At 45.5% G+C, this 25,969-nt stretch overlaps 1 protein-coding gene across 23 annotated transcripts in view; it reads left to right on the top strand.

The window, feature by feature from the left end:
• The window catches only part of DOCK9 (dedicator of cytokinesis 9), a 335,502-nt gene that overhangs the window by 201,590 nt on the left and 107,943 nt on the right, over positions 1–25,969 (top strand). For all 23 annotated transcript variants that reach the window (XR_012159418.2, XM_073348476.2, XM_073348365.2 and 20 more), the window contains 4 exons: positions 15,402–15,548; positions 17,865–17,948; positions 18,645–18,756; positions 25,363–25,541. Coding sequence is in view for 22 of the 23 variants with exons in the window: in XM_073348476.2 (XP_073204577.1) it covers positions 15,402–15,548; positions 17,865–17,948; positions 18,645–18,756; positions 25,363–25,541 (522 nt within the window). In the remaining variant the exon portion in view is untranslated. The remainder of the gene's footprint in view (positions 1–15,401; positions 15,549–17,864; positions 17,949–18,644; positions 18,757–25,362; positions 25,542–25,969) is intronic.

Here is a 25,969-nt window from a genome sequence, read left to right as displayed (position 1 = left end):
GTCACTCACCCCCATGTCCCCTTTCCCAGTATCCATCCTCTCCTCCTGCTTCACCAAGCTCCCACCCATTGCCATCACCTGACCCCCTCCCTACTCATAATCACCCCTCCCTTTGCTGCACCCCAAACCCTTCTCCCCCTATTGTCACCTATTGTTCCACCGTTAATCACCCTCTCATCCCAGTGAGAATGTACATATATAAATTATTTTGTTTTTAAAATAGTTTCATTGGCTACTGAATATTCTGCTGTACTCAGATTATATTTCCCCCAAAGAGGAAACACCCTTTGACAGAAGCAGATTTGAGCAACATGTCTCCTTTTTTAAACTTCAGATTTCTGCCTCGCCTGGATGTTGCTCAGGTTCAATGACTGTAACATTCCCCCTTGAGCTATTCAGGTCCTGAGAGTCATAGCTAGCTTTCAACCCCATTAACCGCTATCTCTGCACATGCACCGTGTAATCCATTTAGCATGTGAGCCTTAAAACTGCTCAGTGCCCGCCTAACAGGAAAACCAAACTCCTTGGCTAATAACATTGTAATTTGATTTCCTCCATAGGGCTAGTAGGTGGCATGCACTTTGTTGGGGTACCTCTCGAGCATTTGAGACTCCGATGCAATGATCTGAGCCATAGTTTGACCTCTTATCTGTGCACAAAAAAAGTTGCAAAAATATTTCAACCTTTAGAAAAGCTGTTTTTGTCCAGGGGCTGCATCTTGGAAATCTCTTGATCAAATGGCTCCACATTTGGTTCAGTAACTGAACCCCACACCGTCATGCGGCACACCAAATTTGAAGGCAATCCAAGTAACCATGTGGATTATATAGCACTTTAAAACAGTCAAGCTTTACACAGAAAGCTGGTCTTGTCCTTAACTGTGGCAGAGCTGGCACTCCGCCACAGTAAGAAAAAATATAGAAGTGGGTACGGGAGAGAGAGTAATGTTTTACTTTTGCTCGTTGCTTTGTTGTAAGAAAACTCTGAGAAAAAGAGAAACAAACCATAAGAAAAGAGGGAAAGATGACACATAGCGGAACATAGCACATCAGACAGAAAAGTACCATACAGAGCCAGAAAATTATCATAGCAATTATATCAGTCTAAACAGTCTTTGAGCGACTAGACTCACCTATACACATCACCATTCCTTATTATATTGTTGCATGTGTATATTCTTCTTTGAGTGATTGCTCATGTGTATTCCACAATAGGTGTGTGTGCTCGCCATGTGCACTGGTGCTGGAAGTTTTTCCCCTAGCAGTACCTGTAGGGGGAAGTGCCTTCCTGGCGCGGTATAAGGGGAGCTGCGCGCCTCCCCCACCCTCAGTTCCCTCTTGCCGCCAGTGAAGGTGCATCAGAACTGCTCTGCTCCAGCTTTGTTGTAGCTCGTCCCCAGAACTGTTAGTTCATTCAGTGTTGGTACCTGTAGCTAGTTAGCTGTTTAGTTAGTCAGTGAGCCCAGGCCGGGACATGCCCCGCTTCCCGGGGTTTAAGTCATGTGGCTCTTCTAGGCATTCTGTGCCAAGAAGTGACCTGCACACAGACTGTTTGCACTGTTCGGGAGAAACCCATATCAGCGAAAGGTGCAAGATTTGCAAGTCGTTTAAGTCTCGGACCAAAAGAGAAAGGGACATCAGGCTCCATGCCATCCTGATGGAGTCGGTGCTGATCCTGACTTTGTCTCACCACTCCAAACCAGTACCTGGCACCGCGGCGTCGGTACACGGCGACTCTCCAGTGCCATCGACCAGTCGGCACCGCTCCACATCCACAGGTTACACCAAGAGGGCCAGGAAGACTCCCTCTTCTCAGCGGCACCGAGGGAAGTCTGGGACAGAGGATAGGCCGATGTCGGGCAGTCCTCGATCCCCACTGGGCCCCAGGCCTCCGACTCACGTTGAGCGGAGTAGCCCAGCCCCTTCGGAACAGGCCTCTCTGGATGTCCGGATGCCATCTACGCCTGAAGCCCTCCAGCCGGCCCAGGATGTAACATCCATGCCGGTGCCCGGAGCGCCGCCAATGTCAGCCCCACGCTCTGGAGGCAAGCCGCTGTTGGGATCGCCGCAGTTGCCTCCAGCCCAGTCTCGGTCGAGGGAACGTTCCCGATACCGTTCACCACTCAGCGACCGCTCAGGGCAGAGTCCATGTGCATCGCCCTCAACACCGACCAGACTGTCTGGCTGGGTTCTGTCAGGCCAGGACTCTCGGCACCGCTCGTCCTCAAGGACCGAATATCGACGGGACCATTGCGGGCCTCTCCAACGGTCCTTGTCTCGGAGAGGGTACTGCAGTCGGTCACAGCACGGTCGTCAACGCCATTCCCGCTCGGATTCCTGCTCCAAGTCTTCACCAAGGCACCACAGCCCCAGGCATCGATCACCGTCGCAGGTCCGCCCGTCGAGGACATTTGCAGAGCAGCTGTTACTGTCTGTACCGGTCCTCCTCGTCAAGATCGCCTTCATAGATCCCGGCACCGCCACTCCTCCCAGTCCAGAGATAGCAGCAGATCTTATGCCAACCCGGTCTCCGTTCGTAGCTGTTCTTCAATGGGCCAGGCCAGCCAACCCGAACAGCTGGCCCCACCAGTGCCACAGCAGGTACAGTGGCACTGAGCATCGTGGCCAGTCCAATGGTACCAGTGGGCGCCGTGGCCTCTGGCGCAGCCCGCAGTGGGAGCTTGCTCGGTGGCCGGGGCGTCGGAAGCACCATCAGCCTCCCTCTCCAGACCCCCGAGAAAGGAGTCGGTGGGACGTACATCCTCAGCACCGTGCCCAGAGTCAGACCAGGTGGTGGACCCTCTGGTGCTGGCCGACACCCAGAGCACTGTACTGGCCTCCTTGCCCCGCCCGCAGGAGGACTTCAGGGCCCACCAAGAACTCTTAAAGAGGGTGGCAGCAAGCCTCCACCTCCAAGCAGAGGAGATGGAGGAGCCCTTAGACTTCCTGTTTAACGTGTTGTCCTCATCGGCACCGGGTATGGTGGCCCTGCCTCTCCATGTAGGGGTGGCTTAGATTTCAAATGCCCTGTGGCAAACACCACCCTCGTTGGCCCCCATCTCTAAAAAGGCGGAACACAAGTACTTTGTACTCACTGAAGGGCATGAGTACCTGTAGACCCACCTGGCGCCCAACTCCCTGGTGGTCGAGTTGGTCAACTACAGGGAACAGCAAGGTCAACCAGCCCCAACCCCAAAGAACAAAGACTCTTGGAGACTGGACTCTTTCAGAAGGAAAATTTATTAGTCTTCGAGCTTCCAGTTACGAGTGGCAAACCATCAGGCTCTTCTGGGCCGGTATGAATTCAGTCTGTGGGGCTCCCTGCCCAAGTTTGAGGACTCCCTCCAGGAGTGCAATAGGAAGGAGTTCAGGGCGCTAGTGGAGGAAGGGGTAGCAGCCGCTAGGGCATCCCTGCAGGCAGCCTCAGATGCTGTGGCCATGGCCACACGATCAGTGGCCTCCGCAGTGTCCATGAGACGGGCGTCATGGCTCCTGCTCTCTGGGCTGTCCAGCGGGGCGTAGTTTTCCATGCAGGATCTCCGGTTTGACGGGAAGGCTATGTTTGCGGAGGAAACGGATACAAGCCTGCATGGCATGAAAGACTTTTGCACGACTCTCCAGACTCTGGGCCTCTGTCCCGGCTCCGGCAAAACCTAAGTTCAAGCTGCAGCAGACTCCTGCCCAGGCTGCCCTCCTGAAGTATGAGGCCGTCCATAAGAAGCAGCGAGACTATAAGAGACGCCCTCAGAGGCAGTCTCGGCCTACCCTGCAGCCTGGGTCCTCCAAGGGCAAGCAGGCGGAGAAAAGGCATTTTTGACGGGAGGCTTGGGGGCACACTGCCAGTCCTCACCAGGGATCCACCCCCAATAAAGCTCCCCTTCTCCAACTGGTTGTGTGCTTTCCTCCCAGAATGGTCACGGTGAACCTTGGACCGATGGGTCCTCAACACCATCTCCCGGAGTTACATCCTCCAGTTTACTTCCTCCCCCCCAACCACCCCCGTCCCTCTTGGGGGACCCCGCACATGAAATGCTGCTTGAGCAGAAGGTGGGGTGGCTCCTAGGACTAGGAACGATAGAGGTGGTGCCTGAGGAGTTCATAGGCAAGGGGTATTACACCTGTTATTGCCTTATCCCGAAGGCCAAAGCGGGGCTCAGGTCCATCCGGGAACTGCGAGGTCTGAACCGGTACATGGTGAAACTCAAGTTCCGCATGGTCTCCCTGGCCTCCATCATCTCCTCCCTAGATCCAGGGGACTGGTACGCTGCCCTTGATCTACAGGACGTGTACTTCCACGTCCACGTATTCGAGGGGCACAGGAGCTTCCTCCATTTTGTGGTGGGACAGAATCATTACCAATTCACGGTCCTCCCGTTTGGTCTGTCCATTGCCTCCAGGATGTTTACAAAATGCATGTCGGTGATAGCAGCCTACCTCAGATGACAGGGGGGTCCAGATATTTCCCTGTCTGGACGATTGGCTTGTCAAGGGCACCTCCCGGTTGCAGGTGAGGGATCACATGGCACTCCTCCTGTCCACGTGCACCGCCTTGGGCCTGTTGGTAAAGAACACCAAGTAAGTCCACATTCGTCCCGGTCCAACGTATAGAGTTTATCGGGGCACTCCTGGATGCAGTGTCGGCCAGCGCCTCTCTCCTCCCAGACAGAGTCGAGACTCTGAAAGGTCTCATCGACTCAGTCACAAGGTTCCCGGTGACAACAGCCAGGGTTTGCCTGCAACTCTTAGGCCACATGTCGGCTTGCACATATGTGGTCCGTTACGCCAGACTCAGGATGAGGCCCCTCCAGCTCTGGTTGGCCTCAAAGTTCTCCCAGGCCACGGACAGGATGGACAAGGTCCGCACCATGCTGGACTCTGTGATCACCTCCCTTCGGTGGTGGTCCGCCCCAAACAACATGCCTCCTTTTTTAGGGACAGGGCCCCATCATTGGAGCTGGTGTCCGATGCGTCGGACCTGGGTTGGGGGCTCCATGTGGGGAACTTTCAGACCCAAGGCCTGTGGTCGGCTCAAGACTTGAACCTACATATAAATGTCAGGGAGCTGAGGGCGGTGGGTCTGGCATGCCTGGCCTTCCACTCTCACCTGGAAGGCAAGGTAGTCAGGGTCCTCACAGACAACGTGGCCTCGATGTTCTATATCAACAGGTAAGGCGGGGCCCGATCCTTTGCCCTCTGCCACAAAGCCCTCAGGTTGTGGGACTTCTGTATAGCCCACGACATCCACCTGAAGGCCTTCCACCTTCTGGGCGCCCGGAACGAGAGGTTGGATCGCTTGAGCAGGGACTTTTCCTCGCAACACGAGTGGTCCCTCCACCCGGAAGTGGCCCACCGGATCTTCCAAAGGTGGGGAACTCCCCAGGTGGACCTATTCGTGAATTGACAGAAGTGGTGATGCCCCTGGTTCTGCTCCGGGGGGGGGGGCCTTAAGGAGGGGCCCTATCTCTGATGCCTTTTTCCTGTCCTGGTCAGGCCGGCTTCTCTACGCCTTTCCCCGTTCCCTCTAATCAGCAGGGTCCTGGACAGATTGGAAGACAGATAGGGCCCGGATCCTCCTGATTGCCCCGGCTTGGCCCAGGCAGCGTTGGTATGGGGCCATCATGGGCCTGGCGGTAGCTCCACCATGGCTGTTGCCCCTCCGCCCAGACCTGCTCTCTCAGGACCAGGGCCGCCTCCTCCATCCCAACCTAGTGGCGCTTCACCTCACGCTTCACCTCACGGCTCAGTGGTTAGGCGGAGAGGAAAGGACGTGCTCAGAACAGGTTCAGCACGTCCTACTCGAAAGTCGATGGCCCTCCACTTGCTGTGCTTATTTGGTGAAGTGGTCCCGGTTCTCTAGATGGGCGGCGGATCAGGTCTCCCTGGTGGTGGCCCTGATCCAGCTTATCCTTGATTACCTCTTCCACCTGAGGGCCCAGGGCCTGGCGCCCTCGTCAGTCAAGGTGCACCTGGCAGCCATATCGGCCTTCCATCCTCCGGTGCAAGGGCACATGGTATTTTCCCATGTTATGACTGGCTGGTTCCTTAAGGGGTTGGACCATCTTTTTCTGTATTCTAGACCCCCGGTCCTGCAGTGGGACCTAAACCTGGTGTTGGCTCATCTCATGGGGTTCCCGTTTGAACCACTGGCCACGTGCTCCTGGTCTCACCTCTCGTGGAAGGTGGCTTTCCTGGTTGCAATCGCGTTGGCCATGGCGGCTCGGAGCTCAGGGCCCTGACCTCCGAGCCTCCATACACGGTCTTTCATAAGGACATGGTCCAGCTCCGCCCACACCACACATTCGTCCTGAAGGTGGTCTCCGTCTACCACATGGGTCAGGACATTTTTCTCCCGGTCCTCTTCCCAAAGCCTCACGCGTCCAGTGAGGAGCACCATCTCCACATGCTCAGTGTGCGGCGGACTCTGGCTTTCTACCTTGAGCGGACCAAACCGTTCAGAAAGTCCTTGCAACTGTTCGTCACCTTGGCTGAGCATGCGAGGGGCCAGCCGATTTCCACTCAGCAGCTTTCCAATTGGATCACTTCATGATTCCACTCCTGCTATGAGCTGACAGGTGTCCTCCATGCCTTCATGGCCCACGTCCCCATCCAGGACATATGTAGGGCCGCCACGTGGTCTTCGGTTCACATGTTCACCTTGCACTATGCGATTGTCCGCCAAACCAGGGATTATGCTGGGTTCGGCAGGGCTCTCCTCCGTCCTGGGAACTTGTGAACTCCTACCCACCTCCAACCGATAGAGCTTGGAATCACCTATTGTGGAATACACATGAGCAATCACTCGAAGAAGAAAAGACAGTTACCTTTTCCATAACTGGTGTTCTTCGAGATGTGTTATTCCACATCCCACCCTCCTTCCCCTCTGTCAGAGTTGTCTGGCAAGAAGGAACTGAGGGTGGGGGAAGCGCGGAGCTCCCCTTATACTGCGCCAGGCAGGCGTCACTCCAGGGGTTGCAGAGGGCGCTCCCCCCATGGGTACTGGTAGGGGAAAAACTTCTGGCACTGGTGCACGTGGCGAGCACGCACACCTGTTGTGGAATAGATATGAAGAACACATCTCGAAGAACACCAGTTATGGAAAAGGTAACTGTCTTCTATGACAGAGACCAGAGGCAAAACAGGCAGGATCAGGATCTTGTTATGCAAAAAACACAGTCTGTCCCCTGAAGAGCCCAACTAGTTATGTTTTTAAAGGACTCAGAGAGAGAGAAAAGAAAAATGCAAACAGGTGTGTTTTTTTTGCGGGGGGCAGGTTTGGCCTTTTCCCTCTCTTACATGCTATACACAGCTGCAATATCATTAAATTCACTGTACCAATTTTCTGTCCTGGAAGCTGTAGGTGTTTTAGCACCAGACATTTTGCTACCAGTGAGGCTTGTAAGAAGCCATGGTTTTGTGATTCATTGGGATCTGTTGGTTGGTGTGCCCAATATAAACAATTCTGGTTAAAACAAATAAGCTGTGTCTACAGTAGCACTTTTGTCAGTAAAAACACACTCTTGACCGACATAAATTTCACTGATAGAAGTGACGGTGTGGACAGCATTATGTCAAACGTTGTTTCTTATGCTCTCCTGCTGACATAGATGCTGTTGCTCACTGGGGAGTGGTTTAATTATGCCAGCATGGGAGACCTTACAGCAGTGCAGCTGCAGCGGTACAGCTGTGCCACTGTAAGGTCTTTAGTATAGACATATATCCTATTTGAGATGTACTTTGAGATATACATTTTATACTTGTCTAATTTTGTTTCTCTGTTGTATGATAAGTAAGATCCTTAAATGCTAGTTCCATTTGTTTTAAGTGCCTCTGGACATTTTTTTTTTTTTTTTTTTAACTGTGGCTTTCTTTGATTCAGTTCTGGCATATTGCCTAATTTTTTTTTTTGTTTTAACAAACATAGATTACATTATGAAATTGGTAAAAATTGATTGATTTGTAGTATTCCCAAAATAGATATGTTTGAAAGTCAGCTTTTTACAGCTATTCCTCATATGTCTTTAAAGTGTTATTGTGGGTAAGAATAGAACACCCTTTTCTGTTACATTATTGGTTTGCCTCCAAATGTTGGGGTTGAATTATCCAAGCATATTGAAACTTCCTCTAGCAGGGGATAAAATGTTAGTTTTACTGCTAAATAAAACCAGACTCTTTTGATACCCCCCCAATAATTGGTGATGTTTTCTGTGTACATCTATAACCTATGGTACCTAAGCAGCAACAGAGGGAATGGTATGGAAGGGAATGGCTTGCTTTTCTTTATGGATCCACATTGGGTGCCTTATGTACTATGACTAGGACAGTGTCCATAGGAGACCTGTCTCAAGAGAAAACCATGTAATACATTGTGTCCTCGGGTATTACTCCTAGGGGGATTCTATGCTGATGTGGGGGCGCAAAATTCATATGGCCCTCATTTTCCTGTGCCCCCTCCACACAGAAAAATGTAAAAAAAAAATTGGTTGGGGGACACGCGCCTCTGCCCAGGCAGCGGGTCTGTTTCAACATGCCTGGAGCAACCTCAGAGACGGGGAAGGGGGACTGGGCGTTTGTGCGTGTCATTGACTGTACTCCTGGGGGGATTCTGCAGGACTGCTCGCCTGCAGCAGAAAACACCCCCCCACCCCCACGATTTCTTGCTTTTCCCTGCAGAAAACAGCAGGGAAGCCTCGGGGTGGGGGGGGGACCATGAGTGCAGTTTTGGGAGGGATTGCTCCCCAAACAAAGGCGAGGCATGGAGGGGGCACACAAGATTATGTGCCACTGCCCCCTCCCTCCTCATTTCTACAAATGCAGAGCTGCCCAACTCGGAGGCTGCCTCTCATCTTGGGCTCTGCTGCCTCTCATCTTGGGCTCTGCTGACTCTGCAGCTGAACGCAGCTTCCTGGGTCCTCTTGCCAGTGGTGCTGCCCTTCTGTGTTCTGGGAGCCTTCCTATTTTCTGTGGAACAGTGACTTCCTGCGGTGGGGCTGGATAAGCGGGGGTGGGGGAAATGCGGGAAGGGGGGTGACTAAGCCCCTCCACACTTGGATGCTGCTGGGCTGAGCCTGCCTACCACACCTGGTGCACCTGGCAGAGAGGGACAGGGCCCCGGGGTGTTTCCGGGGCAGGCCCAGCCCTTGCACTGTGTCAGGGTCAGGTGCAGCCTCACTGCCAAGTCCCTGTACTAGGGGAAGTGGGGGCTTCAGGATGATCTCCCACCTCAGTGCAGCCAGTGGCCTGTGCTCTCCATTGCCATGCTGGAGCCACATTTATTTATTGACAAATAAAATATGCAGAATTTTGCAGAATTTTAAAATATTGTGTGCAGAATTTTTAATTTTTGGCACAATTCCCTCAGGGTAAGGTATATATACCCCATACTGGCCCAACAGCCAGGGGATTAATGCAGGTACTGCTGGCCAGTTGTTGATTGTCAGCCTCACAGCAGCTGGGAGAATAAAAGAGCTGGGAAGCAGGGGTGCTGCCAGAGCAGCAAGCAGGCTGGATAAGGGAACTCCTGCCAGCCACTCAGAGACCGCAACTTGAGAAGGGATGGCTGGACCAACAGGCTGAAAAGCCTACGGAAACCAGAGTAGGTAGGAAGTTGCTCAGGGCACGGCTGGAGTTGTTGAGTCCTGATTCTGCCTCTCTAGTTTAAGGGCTCTGAGCTGGAGCCCACTGGAATGGGCAGGTCTGGGTTCCCCCACAAACAACCTGAGAAACTTAAGAATGGAGGAGGATTTTCAGACCCCCTGGGCACGAGGAACTGACTGACAGCCCTGCCAGACTGAGTGAACTCTGGTGCAATGCTCTGCCTAGCCAGAGGAGGGGCTGTTGCACCAACATACCAGCCCACACATTGTAATAGAAAACTGGAATCTGTTTGTTTGTCAGAAGATATGCTCTCTTTACAGACAATCAAATTTTCATCTCCTGTCTTCCTGAAGAAATATGTGAATTTGAACGGTCCAGGTTTTTTAAAGTAATAAGCATAAACAAAAAGGGGAAAGGAACTGACTACCTTAAGGCATGATGAAAACATACTTTTAAAATTAGAGGGACATCAGGAAAGTTGCCTAGTTGTTCATATTTCAGATATTGTCATGGTTACTTTTGACTTAATTCTTCAGAAAATGAAGATCAATCATATCTAAGGGTATGTCTACACTTAAACTGCTTCAGGGGCACAGCTGCAGTGCTGCTACTGCACTGTTGTAGCACTTCAGTGTAGACGCTACCTATGCTGCCATCAGTGTATGTAATCCACCTCTCTGAAAGGCGGTAACGAGATCAACCGAAAAATTCTTTTGTTGACCTACCGCTGTCTACACCAGGGGTTAGGTTGGTATAGCTACATCTGTCGAGTGTGGATTTTTCACGCCTCTGAGAGATGTAGCAATACCCACATAAGTTCCCAGTGTAGACCAGCCGTAAGTGTTTTAGGTCTCCATTTTCCCATTTAAAGCCTACATCTGACCCTAGAAATTGCAAGAATTTCTGTCTTGGTCTAGTTTGAACTCTTATCTGGATATTCACCTTTACCAAGAAGTTAATTTTATAACTTGGGGATTGAGGCTGTGGTCAGATATAAAGGAGAAAAGCATTACAGATTTTATGTTCTGACACTGAAGGTCTTACCCGGTCAACGTGTAAATACAGTAAAAATAATACAATCAATATCCTTTAAAGTGCATAACACCATATTCTTCTTCGTGTGATTGTACATGTCCATTCCAATGTATGTGTTTGCTTGCTCTGAGCATAGCTACTTGAAATTTTTCCCTCAGTGGTGTCCATCGGGTCAGCTCTGCACCCTCTGGTGTTGCACGCTCGTAGCACCGGTATAAAGGGCCGCACTGACCCCACACTCCCTCAGTTCCTTCTTACCGCCCTTGACTGTCCCTGGAACTACTCTTTCCTTGCTTTGCAAGTACTTCTCTCAGTGGACTTTATTTCTCTATTATTGTATGTAGTTGGTTTACATAGTTAAGTTTTATTAGTAGTTAGAGTTAGTTTCTTCTCCTCCCCCAGTGCTGGGGCATGCTTTGGTCACTGGGTTTCAAGCCTTGCGCCTCCTTGTAACAAGGCTATGCCTCTGAACGACCCCCATTCCAGCTGCTATAAGTGCCTGGGGGAAGCTCACATTCAGGAATGCTGCAAGATCTTCAGGGACTTCAAGCCCCGGACCAAAAAAGATTGGGACACTAGGCTGAAGTCCATCTTCATGGAGGCAGCACTAAGACCACCCTCAGAGACGGAACATTCAGATTCGACACTTATTCCCCCTTATTTGCAGACCATTTGTCCCACTTCTGTCAGGCATGGGCTAAGGATGTAAATAACTTTTAAAAACAGTAAACCTTTAAACTATTAATATTTTACCAGCTACACGTTTAACTGTTAGGCTCCACTGCCACCCTGGACGATCGGGGTCCTGGACAGTAATTAGCTGCTGCCCAAGTACAGTACATGTAACTTGATAATATTATGATACAAACACTTTGTGTATGTAATGTATAAATTACAGAAAACAAAAGTATAATGATGGTATATGGTTATATTAAAGTAGCTAGTGATAAGGCCAATGATAGAGGAAGACAAATTAAGATTTAGCATCAATGATTTAGATAAGGCATAGAGAGTAAACTTATAAAGTTTGCAGATGATACCAAGCTGTGGGGGGAGGAAATTGAAGTGCTTTGGAGGATAGGATTCAAATTCAAAATGATCTGGAGAAATGGTCTGAAGTAAATAGGATGAAATTCAAGAAGGACAAATGCAAAATACTCCACTTCGAAGGAACAATCAGTTGCACACATACAAAATGGGAAATGACTGCCTAAGAGGGAGTACTGCAGAAAGGGAATCATAGTGGATCAAAAGCTGAATGAGTCAACAGTGTAACACGGGGTCATACTGGATTACAAGCTAAATATAAGTCAACAGTGTAACACTGCTGCAAAAAAAGCAAACATAATTCTGGGATGCAGGCCTGCTGACAGCAATTCCGGGCCCCAGGGCAGAACAGTCCACCTGACATTTGGTCTGTGCTGTGTCTGCGCTGGCTAGTGCCCAGCGAGCTGCTGGCTGTGCTTCCACATGCCCACCTGGTAGGGTTGCCATCTGTCTAATCACGCAAACCCAAAGACCCTTGCCCTGCCCTTTCCCAGGAAGCCCTCTGTCCCTCCCCTTCTCCGAGGCCCTGCCCCTGCTCACTCTATCTCCCTTCCGTCCGTCTCTCTCTCACCCTCACTCACTTTCACCAGGCTGGGGCAGGGGGTTGGAGTGTGGGAGGGGGTGCAGGCTCTGTGCAGGAGGGGGTGCACGGTCTGGGAGGTAGTTTGAGAGTGGGCGGGGGGTTGGAATCTGGGAGGGAGTTTGGGAGTGGGTGCAAGATCGGGCTCTGGGAGGGAGTTTGGATGTGGGAAGGGGAGAGGGGCAAGTTCTGGGAGGGAGTTTGGGTGTGGGAGGGAGCTTGGGTGCGGGAGGGGGTAAGGGGTGCAGGCTTTAGGAGGGAGCTTAGGTGCATGGTGCAGGCTCTAGGCTGGGGCAGGGGTGCAGTAGGGATCAGGGGGTCGGGGTTTACCTTGGGCAGCTCCCGAAAACAACTGGCACACTCCTCTGGCAGCAGATCCTAGGCGGGGGGCCCAAGGGGTCTCCGTGTGCTACTGCCAACAGGCACCGCTCCCTCAGCTCCCGTTGGCTACAGTTCCCAGCCAATGGGAGCTGTGGAGTTGGGGCGGGGGCAGTGCACGGAGACCCCCTCCCCAGGGGCCTCAGGGGCGTGCCGGCCACTTCCGGGAGCAGTGCAGAGTGAGGGAGGGCAGGAAGCCTGCCTTAGCCCTGCTGCGCTACCGCTGGCAGCAGTGGCCGGGGCCCCCAGGCCATTTTAAATTGCCCAGGCCCCTGGGCAATTGCCCCCTTTGCTTCCCTCCCTCCCCCCAGTTGCTGGGCCTGATGGAATGTATTAGCCGGAGTGTTGTGAGCAAGACACACAAAGTAGTTCTTATGCTCTACTCTGTGCTGGTTAGGCCTGAGCTCGAGTCTTGTGTCCAGTTCTGGGTGCCACATTTCAGGAAAGATGTGGACAATTTGGAGGAAGTCCAGAGAAGAGCAACAAAAATGATTAAAGGTCTACATGACCTATGAGGGAAGATTGAAAAAATTGGCTTTGTTTGGTCTGGAGAAGAGAAGACAGAGGGGACATAATAGTTTTCAAGTACTTAAAAGGTTGTGACATGGAGAAGGGGAAAAAAATGTTCTCCTTAACTTCTGAGGATAGGACAAGACGCAATGGGCTTAAATTGCAGCAAGGGAGGTTTAGGTTGGACATTAGGAAAAACTTCCTGTCAGGTTGGTTAAACACTGGAATAAACTGCCCAGAGAGGTGGTGGAATCTCCATCATTGGAGATTTTTAAGAGCAGGTTAGACAAACACTTGTCAGGGATGGTCTAGATAATACTTAGTCCTGCCTTGAGTGCAGGTGACTGGACTAGATGACCTCTTTAGGTCCCCTCTGGTCCTAAGATTCTATGAGTCTAAAATGCTAAGACAACAGACAAGGATCTGTGTTTAAGACTCAATGTTTAAAGAAATTAAAGTCTGAGTTGTGGACTGATACAAGAAGGCAATTTCAGTATATAAATCTATGGTATATCCACACCTTGAATACTGCATGCAGTTCTGCTCGCCACATCTCAAAAAAGATAGATTAGAAGTGGAAAAGGTACAGAGAAGGGCAACAAAAATTATTAGGTGTATAGAGCAACTTCCATCTGAGCAGGGATTGAAAAGAGTGGAACTATTCAGCGTAGAAAAGAGATGTCTAAGGAGGAATAGAATAGAGGTCTATAAAATAATGAAAGGTGTGGAGAAAGTGAATATTTACTCCTTCACATAACACAAGAACCAGGGTTCACTCAATAAAATTAATAGGCAGTTTTAAAACAACCATCAGGAAGTACTTATTCACACAATGTACAGTCAACCTGTGGAACTCCTTGTGAAGGCCAAAAGTATAACTGGGTTCAAAGAAAAACTAGAAATGTTTGTGGAGAATAGGTCCATTAATGGCTATTAACCAAGATGGTCAGGGACGCAACCCCATGCTCTGAGTGTTCCTAAACATCTGACTGTCAGAAGGTGTGACTGGATAACTGTCCTTTTCTGTTCATCAACTCTGAAGCATCTGGCACTGGCCATTGTTGGAAGACAGGATATTGGACTGGATGAACCATTGGTCTGACGCAGTATGGCCATTCTTGTGTTATGTTCTCATGGCAGGAAGCTTCAGAGAAAGGTTTTGTACTAGGGGCAGGATTGTAGGAAACAGAGATAAAAAGACGCTTATTATAAAGAGGACGTTGGTTAAAAAGAGGGCTCTAGAGAGAACATCTGTTAGGTAGGTTGGAAAGCTATTTAAAGGCAAGGAAGGCAATTTTGAACTGGATCCCAGAATGAAAAAAGCCATAAACAAAATTTTTTGTGCACTGTAGTTTGAAGAGCTGAGACCTGAGGTAGCCAAAGAGCAGGGCATTGCAAACATCAACGCAAGAGAAAATGAAGGCATAGGTGAGAATTTCATCAGAGGTAAAGTCAAAATAGTGTATTAAAGGAGAAATACTTTGGAGATTATATAACCCAGGTATACAGCTATAGAACATGTGGGAGGAGAGTGCATGATCAGTGATGATACCTTAGGTACAGATGAGCCAAAAGGGGGAGGCCTGAGTTGAAAAGGATGATAGGAAAAAATGGTAGAATATTGGAGGATATTTTTTCACAATAGCCACATTTTCACCTGAGACAAATAGCTGATAAAACAGCAACATATGTATTTGGTCAAGGGAGTTATTGGGAATGACTAGGTAACTAAAGTATGTGTAGCTAGGTACCTTAAGTAAGAATTAGAATAACTGATTTCTAGATTTCTGCCCTTAACTATGCCTTTTAAAATTGGAAATCTGTCTTAGGTATTGCCATGAAAGCTATTTCAATATGCTTCTATGATGAAACACCTAATGCTTTCAAGTTCCGTACTTACATGTACATACTTTGTCATCTTAAAAGAAAATTGCTTTCTACATTGGATTCTAAATAATTCTGCAGATGGAAACTAGAGCTGGTTAAAATACTTCATTCAAAACTTTTCTCAACCAAAATTGGCCTTTGTCAAAGTCCAGAAAAGTTTGCAAAAAGCTTCTGAATTTTTCATAACTATTATTTTTTCATCAGAACTAGGGTATTTCATAATTTTAATTTTAGCTGTTGTTTTCTCCCTTTTCTCCTTTCCTAAATGAACTTGAGAAATAGCTTTACCTATAGCAAATCATTGTCTGCCATATGCAAGGTTACTTCGGAAATTTAAAATTCTAAATGTGTATTTTAAATTATTCTTCCAGTTGTTACGAAACCAGAGATTTCCTGCTTCTTTTCATCATGCTGTAGAAACATTTGTTAATATGCTAATGCCACACATCACTCAGAAGTACAGAGACAATCCAGAGGCTTCAAAAAATGCAAATCATAGTCTTGCTGTCTTTATAAAGGTAGGTACCCACAATAATATAGGCTCTAGGCTTATTATTTGCAGTAATTTTAGTTTTCTTGGATTTTCACTTAGCAAGGTCTCACACAGCAGCATGTATGTATAAGACATTGTAATGGGGCATGGCTCTTCTCCCACCTTCTTCCTCTCAGAAACTGCATGAACTCCAGTGGATATGCCTTCTCCGAACCCTTTTATTTCAAGTTCCATCCACCATTTCCACAACAATCCCCATGCAACCATCTATTTACTACTGTGCCTTTTTGACACTCTCCCCAGAACCTGAGGGGAACAGATCTCCCTCCCTTGAGGCCTCCATGTAACTGAGTTCAACTAGTCCTAATCCCCTCTCTCGCTATCAGCTTTGGACTAATGGGCTAATTTGCTTCTTATTCCATCCATCTGGCCAGCCTGGTTGTCTGTTTACCCTCCCTCCATCAGCTTTCTCAGGGGGGACTAATTAACATCTAAGTGACCAGAGAGCAGGCTTTGTTCACTTTGCACTCTGTCACAGGCATTTTAAGCATGCTTTTGTATGTGCAAACAGAGATGTATAAAAGAACAGGTTAAGTACTCATTGCAATTAGAAATAAGATTGTCTAAGCAAAACAGGGTATAGAATATATTATAAAAAATGCAGGTTTTATTTTTGTGCTAGCAATTGCATACTTCCTTGCTTATTGCAATTTTTATTCCTTCATGGTTGTGCCATCCAATTATTTCCCCAATCCTACAAAGATTTAAGCATAAGCTTAACTTTATGCACTGTGAATAATGCACCTGCGTTTGCACTATGTAGTCAGGATCCCAATAGCTCTTCTTCTTTTATTCAATGAGTAAGCTCTAACAAAAAACAAAACAAAAAAGGCAGAGAAAACTAATGATGCTGAGGTCAATATCTTGTTTATTTGAAAAGAGCCTTTGTTTTCTTCGGAGTCCCTTTCTTACTCACAATTTATTTCAATTTGGGGTTATTTCAATAAGAACAGTGTTCCATTAATTTTATGGGAATATGCATCAGTGTTGTAACTAAGATTTGTTACTTTAAAACTGTGAGCACTAAAAAAGTGTGGATGAGCTTCCATAAAGCTCTATACACCTACCCTTTTATCTGGTTAGATTGTTTGTCCTTGGCTGCATGGAATTCACTTGTGTCTGATTCAAAAGGCCTTTCTTCCTCTGTTGTTTGAATCCTAACTTGTTTAAGCATGATTTTATTATATTCAAAAACTTCCATTGTGTCTGTTTTATCATTGTTCTGTTATGTGTTTTGTAACAATTGGTTAGAATCTCATTTGTGGTCCTTTTATTTATTTTATTATTTTTTTAACTTTGGAAAAGAAATTTTAAATGTTTTTGAATCCTTTTCAAAGGGACTTCAAAATCAGACATAACCTCGTGTTTGGGTTTGGAGGAGGTGAGAACAGAGGCCCTCACATACTATAGTGATGTGGACCAAATAAGTACATAGAGATTTTATATAATTTATTTAATTTACCTGCCTACAATTCAGGTGCCCAGTTGCACACCTAATGATGTTGAAATATGCACATGCATGACTAAACAAATTATCATATCCCAGACCCTGCCTGCTTATTTTCATGTTCTCATTTAGGTGAATTATAGTTTTGTCACTCACATTTCTCCTGTTGAAAATATTAACATGTATGTAAGCACAATTGGTGTGCCCAATTAGGCATATTGTCAGTTTTAGGGATGCAACACCAAATCATCTCTTTGAAAATTTGGTGTTTTGCTTTTTGTTAATAGCTTTACTGTTAATGGTGATGACCTATTAACCCGGGATCATCTAAATTATGTATTATTTGTATTAGTCGCAGCTACAGCCCCAGTCAAGATTGGGCCCCATTCTAGGCACTACACAAACATAGATGAAGACATTGGTCCCTATTCATAGAGCTTTTGATTCATTACTGTCAAAAAAAAAAAAAGATTTAGTTTGTTTAAGTAACAGTTTTACACATTTTAGAGTGAAAAGGGTAATTCTGTAATTAAAAGCTTTTCCTACCTCTACTCTATGGGCCACGTTTCAAAACCTGGACTGATTGCGTTTTTGCTTTTTTTGAGTATCAACGGTTGCTCTATAAAATGGAAGCCAAGTTAGGTCTCTTTGTCATATTTTCCTTTTAAAATGAAGTAGCTTTCTACTGTACAATTCTTGCTTTTAATAGCATTTATATTCAAATTATATGTTAAAAATATTCTTGGAAGATAAACTTTTAAAAGATGGATACCTAATTTAGTGAACACTGCATCTGGAAGTGCTTTAGCATGGTTTATATTTTATCTTTTTCAGAGATGTTTCACTTTTATGGATCGGGGTTTCGTGTTCAAGCAAATCAATAACTACATCAGCAGCTTTGCTCCAGGGGATCCAAAGGTACTCCACTCCTTTAATAACTTTAAAATGTGTTTCTCTTTTTGGTACACCTATGTAGCAAATTATGTGTTGAGATCCCAGAATGCTCTTCAGTTATATTCAGGCATTTTTCAGATTAGTCTCCCATTCCTGTGCAATCGCTGTGTTACTTTTTGCCTTCAAGACACCTTTGGCATTTTTGCCTCTTGGAACATTGAGACTGCTTGTGTCCTCTTCAAAGAGGAAGAGTGTGAACTGGTACAATTCTTTAGCATCCCTAGTTGGAAAATGGATGAAACAACATCAATGAGCACTTTGTGCAAGACCATGAAAGTCTCAAGGAACAAACTGACAATAATTGAAAGCGAGCCCTCTGATGTCTAAGATGTTCCTACAAATCGACAACCCTTCTAATTGCATGTGCCATGCAATCAAGCAACTCTCAAACAACTCTCAAATCTTGCATGCCACACAACATAGACTTGATAAAAGTAGAAAATGTAACACAGAATTAGATCTGGCTTTCAAATGCTGTATTGCACTAAAAAGCTCTCCTGGGTCTGCATGGCATGATGACCCATGTAGTCCCTAGGATTGTAGATTTGTAAAGGAGAAAGAAATCACTAGTGTTAAGAAATCTGTTTCCTTTTTAGCTATGCTACCAGAAAATTACTAAATTATTAAATTGTGTAATTTACATCTGATACATTTTTGCAGACCCTTTTTGAATTCAAATTTGAATTTCTTCGAGTGGTGTGTAACCATGAACACTACATCCCTTTGAATCTACCTATGCCATTTGGAAAAGGCAGAATTCAGAGATATCAAGGTAAATCCACATTTTTAACTATATAAATGTTAAAACTTTAGGAAGGACAGTCTATTTGAAAGAAAATGTTACCTAAAGACACCATTAGTATTTCTTGGAAGTTGTAAAAAAAAAAAAAAACAGGAGTACTTGTGGCACCTTAGATTTAACACATTTTATTTGAGCATAAGCTTTCGTGAGCTACAGCTCACTTCATCGGATGCATGCCCGATGAAGTGATCATGCATCTGATGAAGTAAGCTGTAGCTCATGAAAGCTTATGCTCAAATAAATTTGTTCGTCTCTAAGGTGCTCCTTTTCTTTTTGCGGCTACAGACTAACACGGCTGTTACTCTGAAACTTGGGAGTTGTGAAATTTTTAAATGGAAGCCTTATGTTGTAATTCTTTTTTCTATTAAATCCCAAAGTAGTAGTTTGTTAGTGAAGCATTGCACTGAAAGTATCTAGGTAATATAATACAGCATTAGCCAAAGACACTGTGCCAGAGGTATATCTTTGATTTTCCCTCTAATATTTCCTACTTTGCTTAATAACAATAAGATATTAATTATGTATAGCTTATTTTTTTTGTGTGTTCCTATTTGTTTCCATTTTATGAATACAGATTTTCTTTTGCCAACTGTGGAGTCCTATGACACTCCTGTCAGTGGGTGTGGGGTGGGATGTTTTCTCTTCTTTACTTTTTTCTATTTCTTACTTTTCTAATTTAAAAGCAATACAGCTTTGTGCCAAAATAAGTAATCTGCAATTATTCCATTTGTGGCTCATGGAGACACTACTAGATTACATTATTAACTTGGATTTGTAGTAAACCAGCTCACCAAGAAGAATTTAGAACTTCAAACGTAGTGATGATTTGAAAAACAGTAGGTCTAATAGGAAATAAAAATGCATGAGTGTACCGTTTGATGTGAATACCTTAGATTAGCTACCTTAAAAGTCCTTTGCTGCTTTACAACATTCCTCATTCTAATGAAGAACTATTATTGTATATACACTGGACATACCACATTCTAGTTTTAAGCCCCAATCCTTACACTGCATCTGTATGAGTGGATCCCCATTGAAGACAGTAGGCTCTGTGCAGACACAGTGGTTCACCCGCTCTTATCCAGTTGTAGAACCGAGGCCTTAACACGTTACTGGTTCTAGTTATATTAGCGATACTTAAGAGGGGATACCAGTAGAACTATCCCCTTAAGAGGGGATACCAGTAGTACCTATAAAACTGGAATGAACTTTAAGTGAGCCTCTTCTATAAAATTTTTCACTTTCTTCACATTTGTACTTTGTTTTGCAATAAATATCTCATCATTTCCCCTGATTTGTAAAAGAGAAAAGATGTGTACTTAATAATAATGTCCATCCAGTTGTGTGTATAAAAACAGACTTAACTTGAGTAACTCAAATGTTCTAAACTGTCATCAAGGATCACATGAAGAAAGAGGTGCTGTCAGAAGTAACCAGAACAGTTTAAGACTATTTAAATAGTGCATCAAGCTCCTTAGCTACTAAGAAGCCCTATCTAATGCATGGATCCTTGACAGATTAACTTTTTTGCAGCCAATGTACAGTATCATACCTTATTGGCTTGATAAAACATAATTTTGCTAATGGGAAGCACTTCAGGGTGATTTAAGATTTGGGATTCAGAGTGAGGTAACTGCAGGTGATGTCATGCTCCTTGTGGGCCACAGGGAGCTCCATGTCCTACACTTGCCTTGTCCTCAGGAATGTCTTGGACGACAACACTCATTGGATAAAATGCTGCTGCTGCGAGAGAGTTCTAGGCTGTTGCTTACATAGTTCTGCTGAAGTTGCAGAAGTAAAAAGGCACTAAAAGACAGACAGCAGATGTCAAATATCAGCTGTCATAAATATAAAGGGAAGGGTAAACCCCTTTAAAATCCCTCCTGGCCAGAGGAAAAATCCTCTCACCTGTAAAGGGTTAAGAAGCTAAAGGTAACCTCGCTGGCACCTGACCAAAATGACCAATGAGGAGACAAGATACTTTCAAAAGCTGGGAGGAGGGAGAGAAACAAAGGGTCTGTGTCTGTCTATATGCTGCTTTTGCCGGGGATAGACCAGGAATGGAGTCTTAGAACTTTTTAGTAAGTAATCTAGCTAGGTATGTGTTAGATTATGATTTCTTTAAATGGTTGAGAAAAGAATTGTGCTGAATAGAATGACTGTTTCTGTCTGTGTGTCTTTTTTGTAACTTAAGGTTTTGCCTAGAGGGATTCTCTATGTTTTGAATCTAATTACCCTGTAAGGTATCTACCATCCTGATTTTACGAGGGTGATTCCTTTACTTCTATTTCTATTAAAAGCCTTCTTGTAAGAAAACTGAATGTTTTTTCATTGTTCTCAGATCCAAGGGTTTGGGTCTGTGGTCACCTATGCAAATTGGTGAGGATTTTTAGCAAACCTTTCCCAGGAAGTGGGGTGCAAGGGTTGGGAGGATTTTGGGGGGAAAGACATGTCCAAACTGCGTTTCCCAGTAAACCCAGTTTGTTTGGTGGTGGCAGTGGCTATTCCAAGGACAAAGGATAAAATTAATTTGTACCTTGGGGAAGTTTTAACCTAAGCTGGTAAAAGTAAGCTTAGGAGGTTTTCATGCAGGTCCCCACATCTGTACCCTAGAGTTCAGAGTGGGGGAGGAACCTTGACATCAGCAGTGCAAGGAGGCCTGTAATAGATCTGTCCTTTTAGTTTTGCTCCTCTCCTCTTTAATGGCATCCCTGAGGAGAATTTACCAAAACGTTGTGCTTTTATAGACCCAAGCAGCTACAGAAATGAGTAAACATGCTTGCTAGTGCTCTGTTCTATGTGGGGAGTATGACCCTAGTTTTGTCCTTTTCCTTATGTTGAGGAATGCAGAGGGGTGGAGCTGGGAGTTCCCATTTCCTGTATAGAACAGGGCACCAGTCATACCTTTTTTGTTCCTATGATTCAGCTGGGGCTGCAAGAGAAGTGAAGTAGGCTCTCTTTAAGAACGTCATATTAAAAAATTGGGGCAGCAGCCTTCTTACAGGGCTCCCAGCTTTGATGAAGTTCTGCCTGCAATGGTTTTCTCTTAATTCTTCATCATGCTAAGGTCCAAAGATCCATTACAATGTGTCTTCAGCTTTTTGCAGCTTGGGTACAGTACCAGACCTGTTGATTCCCTACATTAGGGGAATGCTCTGTTCCCTAAAGTGCCTGCCTGTTTTGTTCTGCTTCCCCAGTGGCTGGCTTGCAGGTCTAACCGTACCTCTCTGCTGATTAAACAGATATTACTGGTCCATATTAATTCTTAAAGTAAAACAGGGTGATAGTTATCATAGTTAACTAAATGGCAAAAATATCAGTTAGGAAAAAGACAAATATTAAGCATTGTGCAGGGTTTATAAAGAGACTAGATGCAGAACAATAACAGTGAACCTGAGAAATCTTGGAGGAGATTAATGAGGTAAAACCTGATAAATTGATGTGCTTTCAAAACATATCACATCTTAGAGAAGCTCTTTCTGCACTCATTGCATAAATTAGATAGCTATAGGATTATTTTATTCTCATTTGAAAAATGCACTTTTAAATTTTAAGCATTGCTTGACTTTATTTGGTGTTTCTTTATACCTCAGTATAGCATAGATTTTAATTTTCATTCCACCTATTGCTAGAGGTATTTTATGTAAGTAAGTACAAATACAGTGTTTTTATTATTATGGTGGGAGTTTTTGTTTTAAACCAATCATTACTTTATATGCAGCTACATCTTTAAAACACAATACTTAATGTGCAAAGATACTTATGTAAATTATTCTTAAACTTCTATTTCATAGATGTTAAAAATTTCAGAGAATAATATAATGCATATATATTATAATATACCATATGTTAACTGAATCCTTTTTCAAATATGCTTAGTAATTATTTATATTCATGTTGAGAAACTGAGAAGAAAAAGTTGTTTAATTTAGAAGACTTTTATTTGCCTACTTGATACCATTTCCTTACTTCATTGTTTCATTCATAAGTGTTTTCAATATCTGCTAAAAAATTTCTGAAGTATTTTGATTTCCTTGAAAAATATCAGTAAATAAACTATATATCCTTAGCAGTAACTCCTTTATTAGTATGCCTAATAAATCCCTGGTGTGAAATATGCAGTTCACTCAGGCACAAATTTTTAAAACACGAAAGTCTAAAATTAGATCCCATAATCTATATTTAAGACCCAGTCCTGAAAGTGGGTCCATGTAGGCACAAGAGCTCACTCACACGGATCCAGTTATGGGAATGGGGTTAGACACTTAAGCACTCTCATTATTCAGAGCTGTTCAGTATCTAAAATTGCTGTTGAAGAAAGTTGGTGCTCAGCACCTCTGTATATCGGTACCTAAATACTGGTTTAGGAGTCTAATTTTAGCTGTTCAAGGTCAGAAATTTTTGCCCAGGTGAATTAACTTAAAATACTTTCTTCTTTGAATGTGTTGCTCATGTCCATTCCAAGTAGGTGTGTACACGCCATGTGCACAGTCATCGGAAGGCTTCTCCCCTAGCGGGAGCCGTTAAATTGGCCGTGGAGACCCCTGGAGTCGCGCCTTCATGGTGGTGTATATAGGACCCTGCTGACCTACTGCCTCTGCAGTCCCTTCTTACTGCCCATGATGGTTGCTGGAGCTACGTACGTTCTTTAGCCTCCGCAAGCCCTTCCCCCAGTGGACTCTCTTGTTCAATTTCTGTAAATAGTTGGATTAGAGTCAGTGTTTGTGTAGTACTTTAGATTAGTTAGTAAGTTTTTGTTGGGGGTTCTCCCCCCGCCCCCACCTCGATTCCCTTCCCCAGGACCAGGGCATGCCTTGGACCCAAAATTTGAAGCTGTGTGGGTCCTGCCACAAACCCATGCCAAAAGGCAATCCACACGATTCCTGTTTAAAGTGCCTAGGCGAAACCCATCAGACGGATCGCTGCAGGATCTGCAGAGGTTTTCACCCTAGGACCAAAAAGGAGAGGGACTTCAGACTGAAGCAACTGCTCATGAAAGCAGCTCTTCATCCCCAGCCGGCCCCAGGCCACTTGTATCCAGCACCCAGAACTTCAGTGCAGAGTGCGCTGGCCTCACTTAGAGAGACTATGGTGCAAAGGAAAGATTCTGTACCCAATACCCCTCGGCACTGCTATTCTCCAGCAACGAAGCTCACTCTGCTAGCCCAGCACACTCCCACTTGCCGGTGCCTGGCAAGAGGCACAAGAAGACGGACAGGGGTGCTCGCCCGGAACAAGATGGTCTGGGCATGAAAGCACTAGTGAAGTGTGTCGCATGCTGGGGCACTCAGCACATGCGCTGCAAGGGGCAGCACCAGTGACTTAAACCCCACAGAGGGGTCTGGTGCCCGTGGAGTCCCCTGTCAGGTAATGCCATGTGGCGCAACTGGACCTTCCCTCCACTCCATACACCTTTGAGGCAGCCAGGGACCTGATAGCCTTGATGGTACCACAGTCCCCTGCCAGAAGAGAGGGAGCACCGGTTCTAAAACCTCCGTCACCGCATTGTAGTGCAGTGCCATCTAGAGGCAAACCGGCCATGTGGCAGGACCGGTCACCTTCTCCTCGGTACCTCTGTGGTTTCCATGTTTGGAGTCTGTCTTCGGACTCAGAAGTGGAGTCCTACATCTCCAGACACAGCCGGCACTGGTCAGAGCGGCACCGTCATAGGCAGGATGTGGGACAGATCCTTGCCATGATGCCTTGGCCAGTGCAGTGGCAGGTTCCAGCACAATGACCCTTCTGGTCTGCAGAGGTGTACCATCAGGCCCAGTGGTCTATCTCCAGATGTTCCTGGTCCGTCGCCTTGGAGGGTCGGGCTGCTTTACCACCCAGGGACTGCATACCACCCTGCAGCACCCAGGCCAGCAGGGAGGTCAGCACCGGGTTAGATGATAGAGCTGACCATGGCTCTGAACTGGAAGTTGTGGTGCAGGGCGAACATGGCAAGCTGGAAGGTCAGAACGGTTGATTAATGTCATTAAACTTGATTAATGACAAGCTGAAGTTTCGCTTGTCAAATATCAGCAGTGCAAGGAGGCCTTTAGTAGATCTATCCAAGACTCACCCACCTACCCCTCTGTTGGAGTACTCTGGTAAGAAGGAACTGAGGCTGTTGCGTGTCGTCAGGGGCATATATACGCCACCATGAAGGCATGACTGCAGGAGGCTCCATAGCCAACCTGACAGGTACCGACAACTGTGCATGCGGCATGCACACACCTACTTGGAACGGACATGAGCAACACATCTTGAAGAAAAACAGTTATGAGAAGGGAGGTAACCGTTTTTTACTCTTAATGTTCATTGTTACTAGTTTTCATAAAATTATACTTAAAGCTATGGTAGTTTTGTATTTCACTAACTGTCTAATACCTACATGTTGAACGAACACATAGTATATATGACAGATGTCTGCCTGACAAAGCCACACAGTTTTGAGGCAAAGTGGGTTTTTGAACAAGCCACGTCTAAACTGTTTTTGCAACTAAGCATGAAAAAAGGGGAAGTCCATGCTTATGTTCATTGGCAAATTAATTGCATCCTCCTAAACTACAGCTTATACTCTACTTTCAGACCTCCAGCTCGACTATTCATTAACAGATGAATTTTGCAAGAATCACTTCTTAGTGGGACTGCTCCTGCGGGAGGTGGGAAATGCATTACAAGAATTCAGAGACATCCGGCAGATTGCAATTAGTGTGCTCAAGAATTTGATGATAAAGCATTCTTTTGATGACAGATATGCTTCCAGGGTAAGATTACTACACTTCAACAATTAGGAAATTAAAAAGTTTAGGTATATACATTTTCAGGTTTTATGGTTGGGAAAATACTGTTAATTTGCAAATGAAGTATCAACAGAAAATAAGTGTATCTACAGTGATATAGTTAGTATATAGCTGATAGATATTGATACAAACATTGGGTTCTGAAAACTGATTTGTGTTTTCATTTTTTAATTATGGTAAAAATATACTTATTAAAATAACTGCACATTACCTTTAAGCAAATTACAATGTAGACAGATGTAGTCAGATTTTCTTATTTGCTCAAAATTGCTTTTTAACTTATTTATTTGTAATTACTATTAGCCATTATTAATATTCAACTAATTTTGGCTAGTCCTTCCATGATCTATTAGAAGGACAACTAGTTAACATAAAGTGGAATTGCCAGTTGT

Source organism: Lepidochelys kempii, chromosome 1 (assembly GCF_965140285.1).
Source record: "Lepidochelys kempii isolate rLepKem1 chromosome 1, rLepKem1.hap1, whole genome shotgun sequence".
Lineage (NCBI taxonomy): Eukaryota > Metazoa > Chordata > Testudines > Cheloniidae > Lepidochelys > Lepidochelys kempii.
Note: the sequence above shows the minus strand (reverse complement) of the source record. Positions and strands in the feature narration are given on the sequence as shown.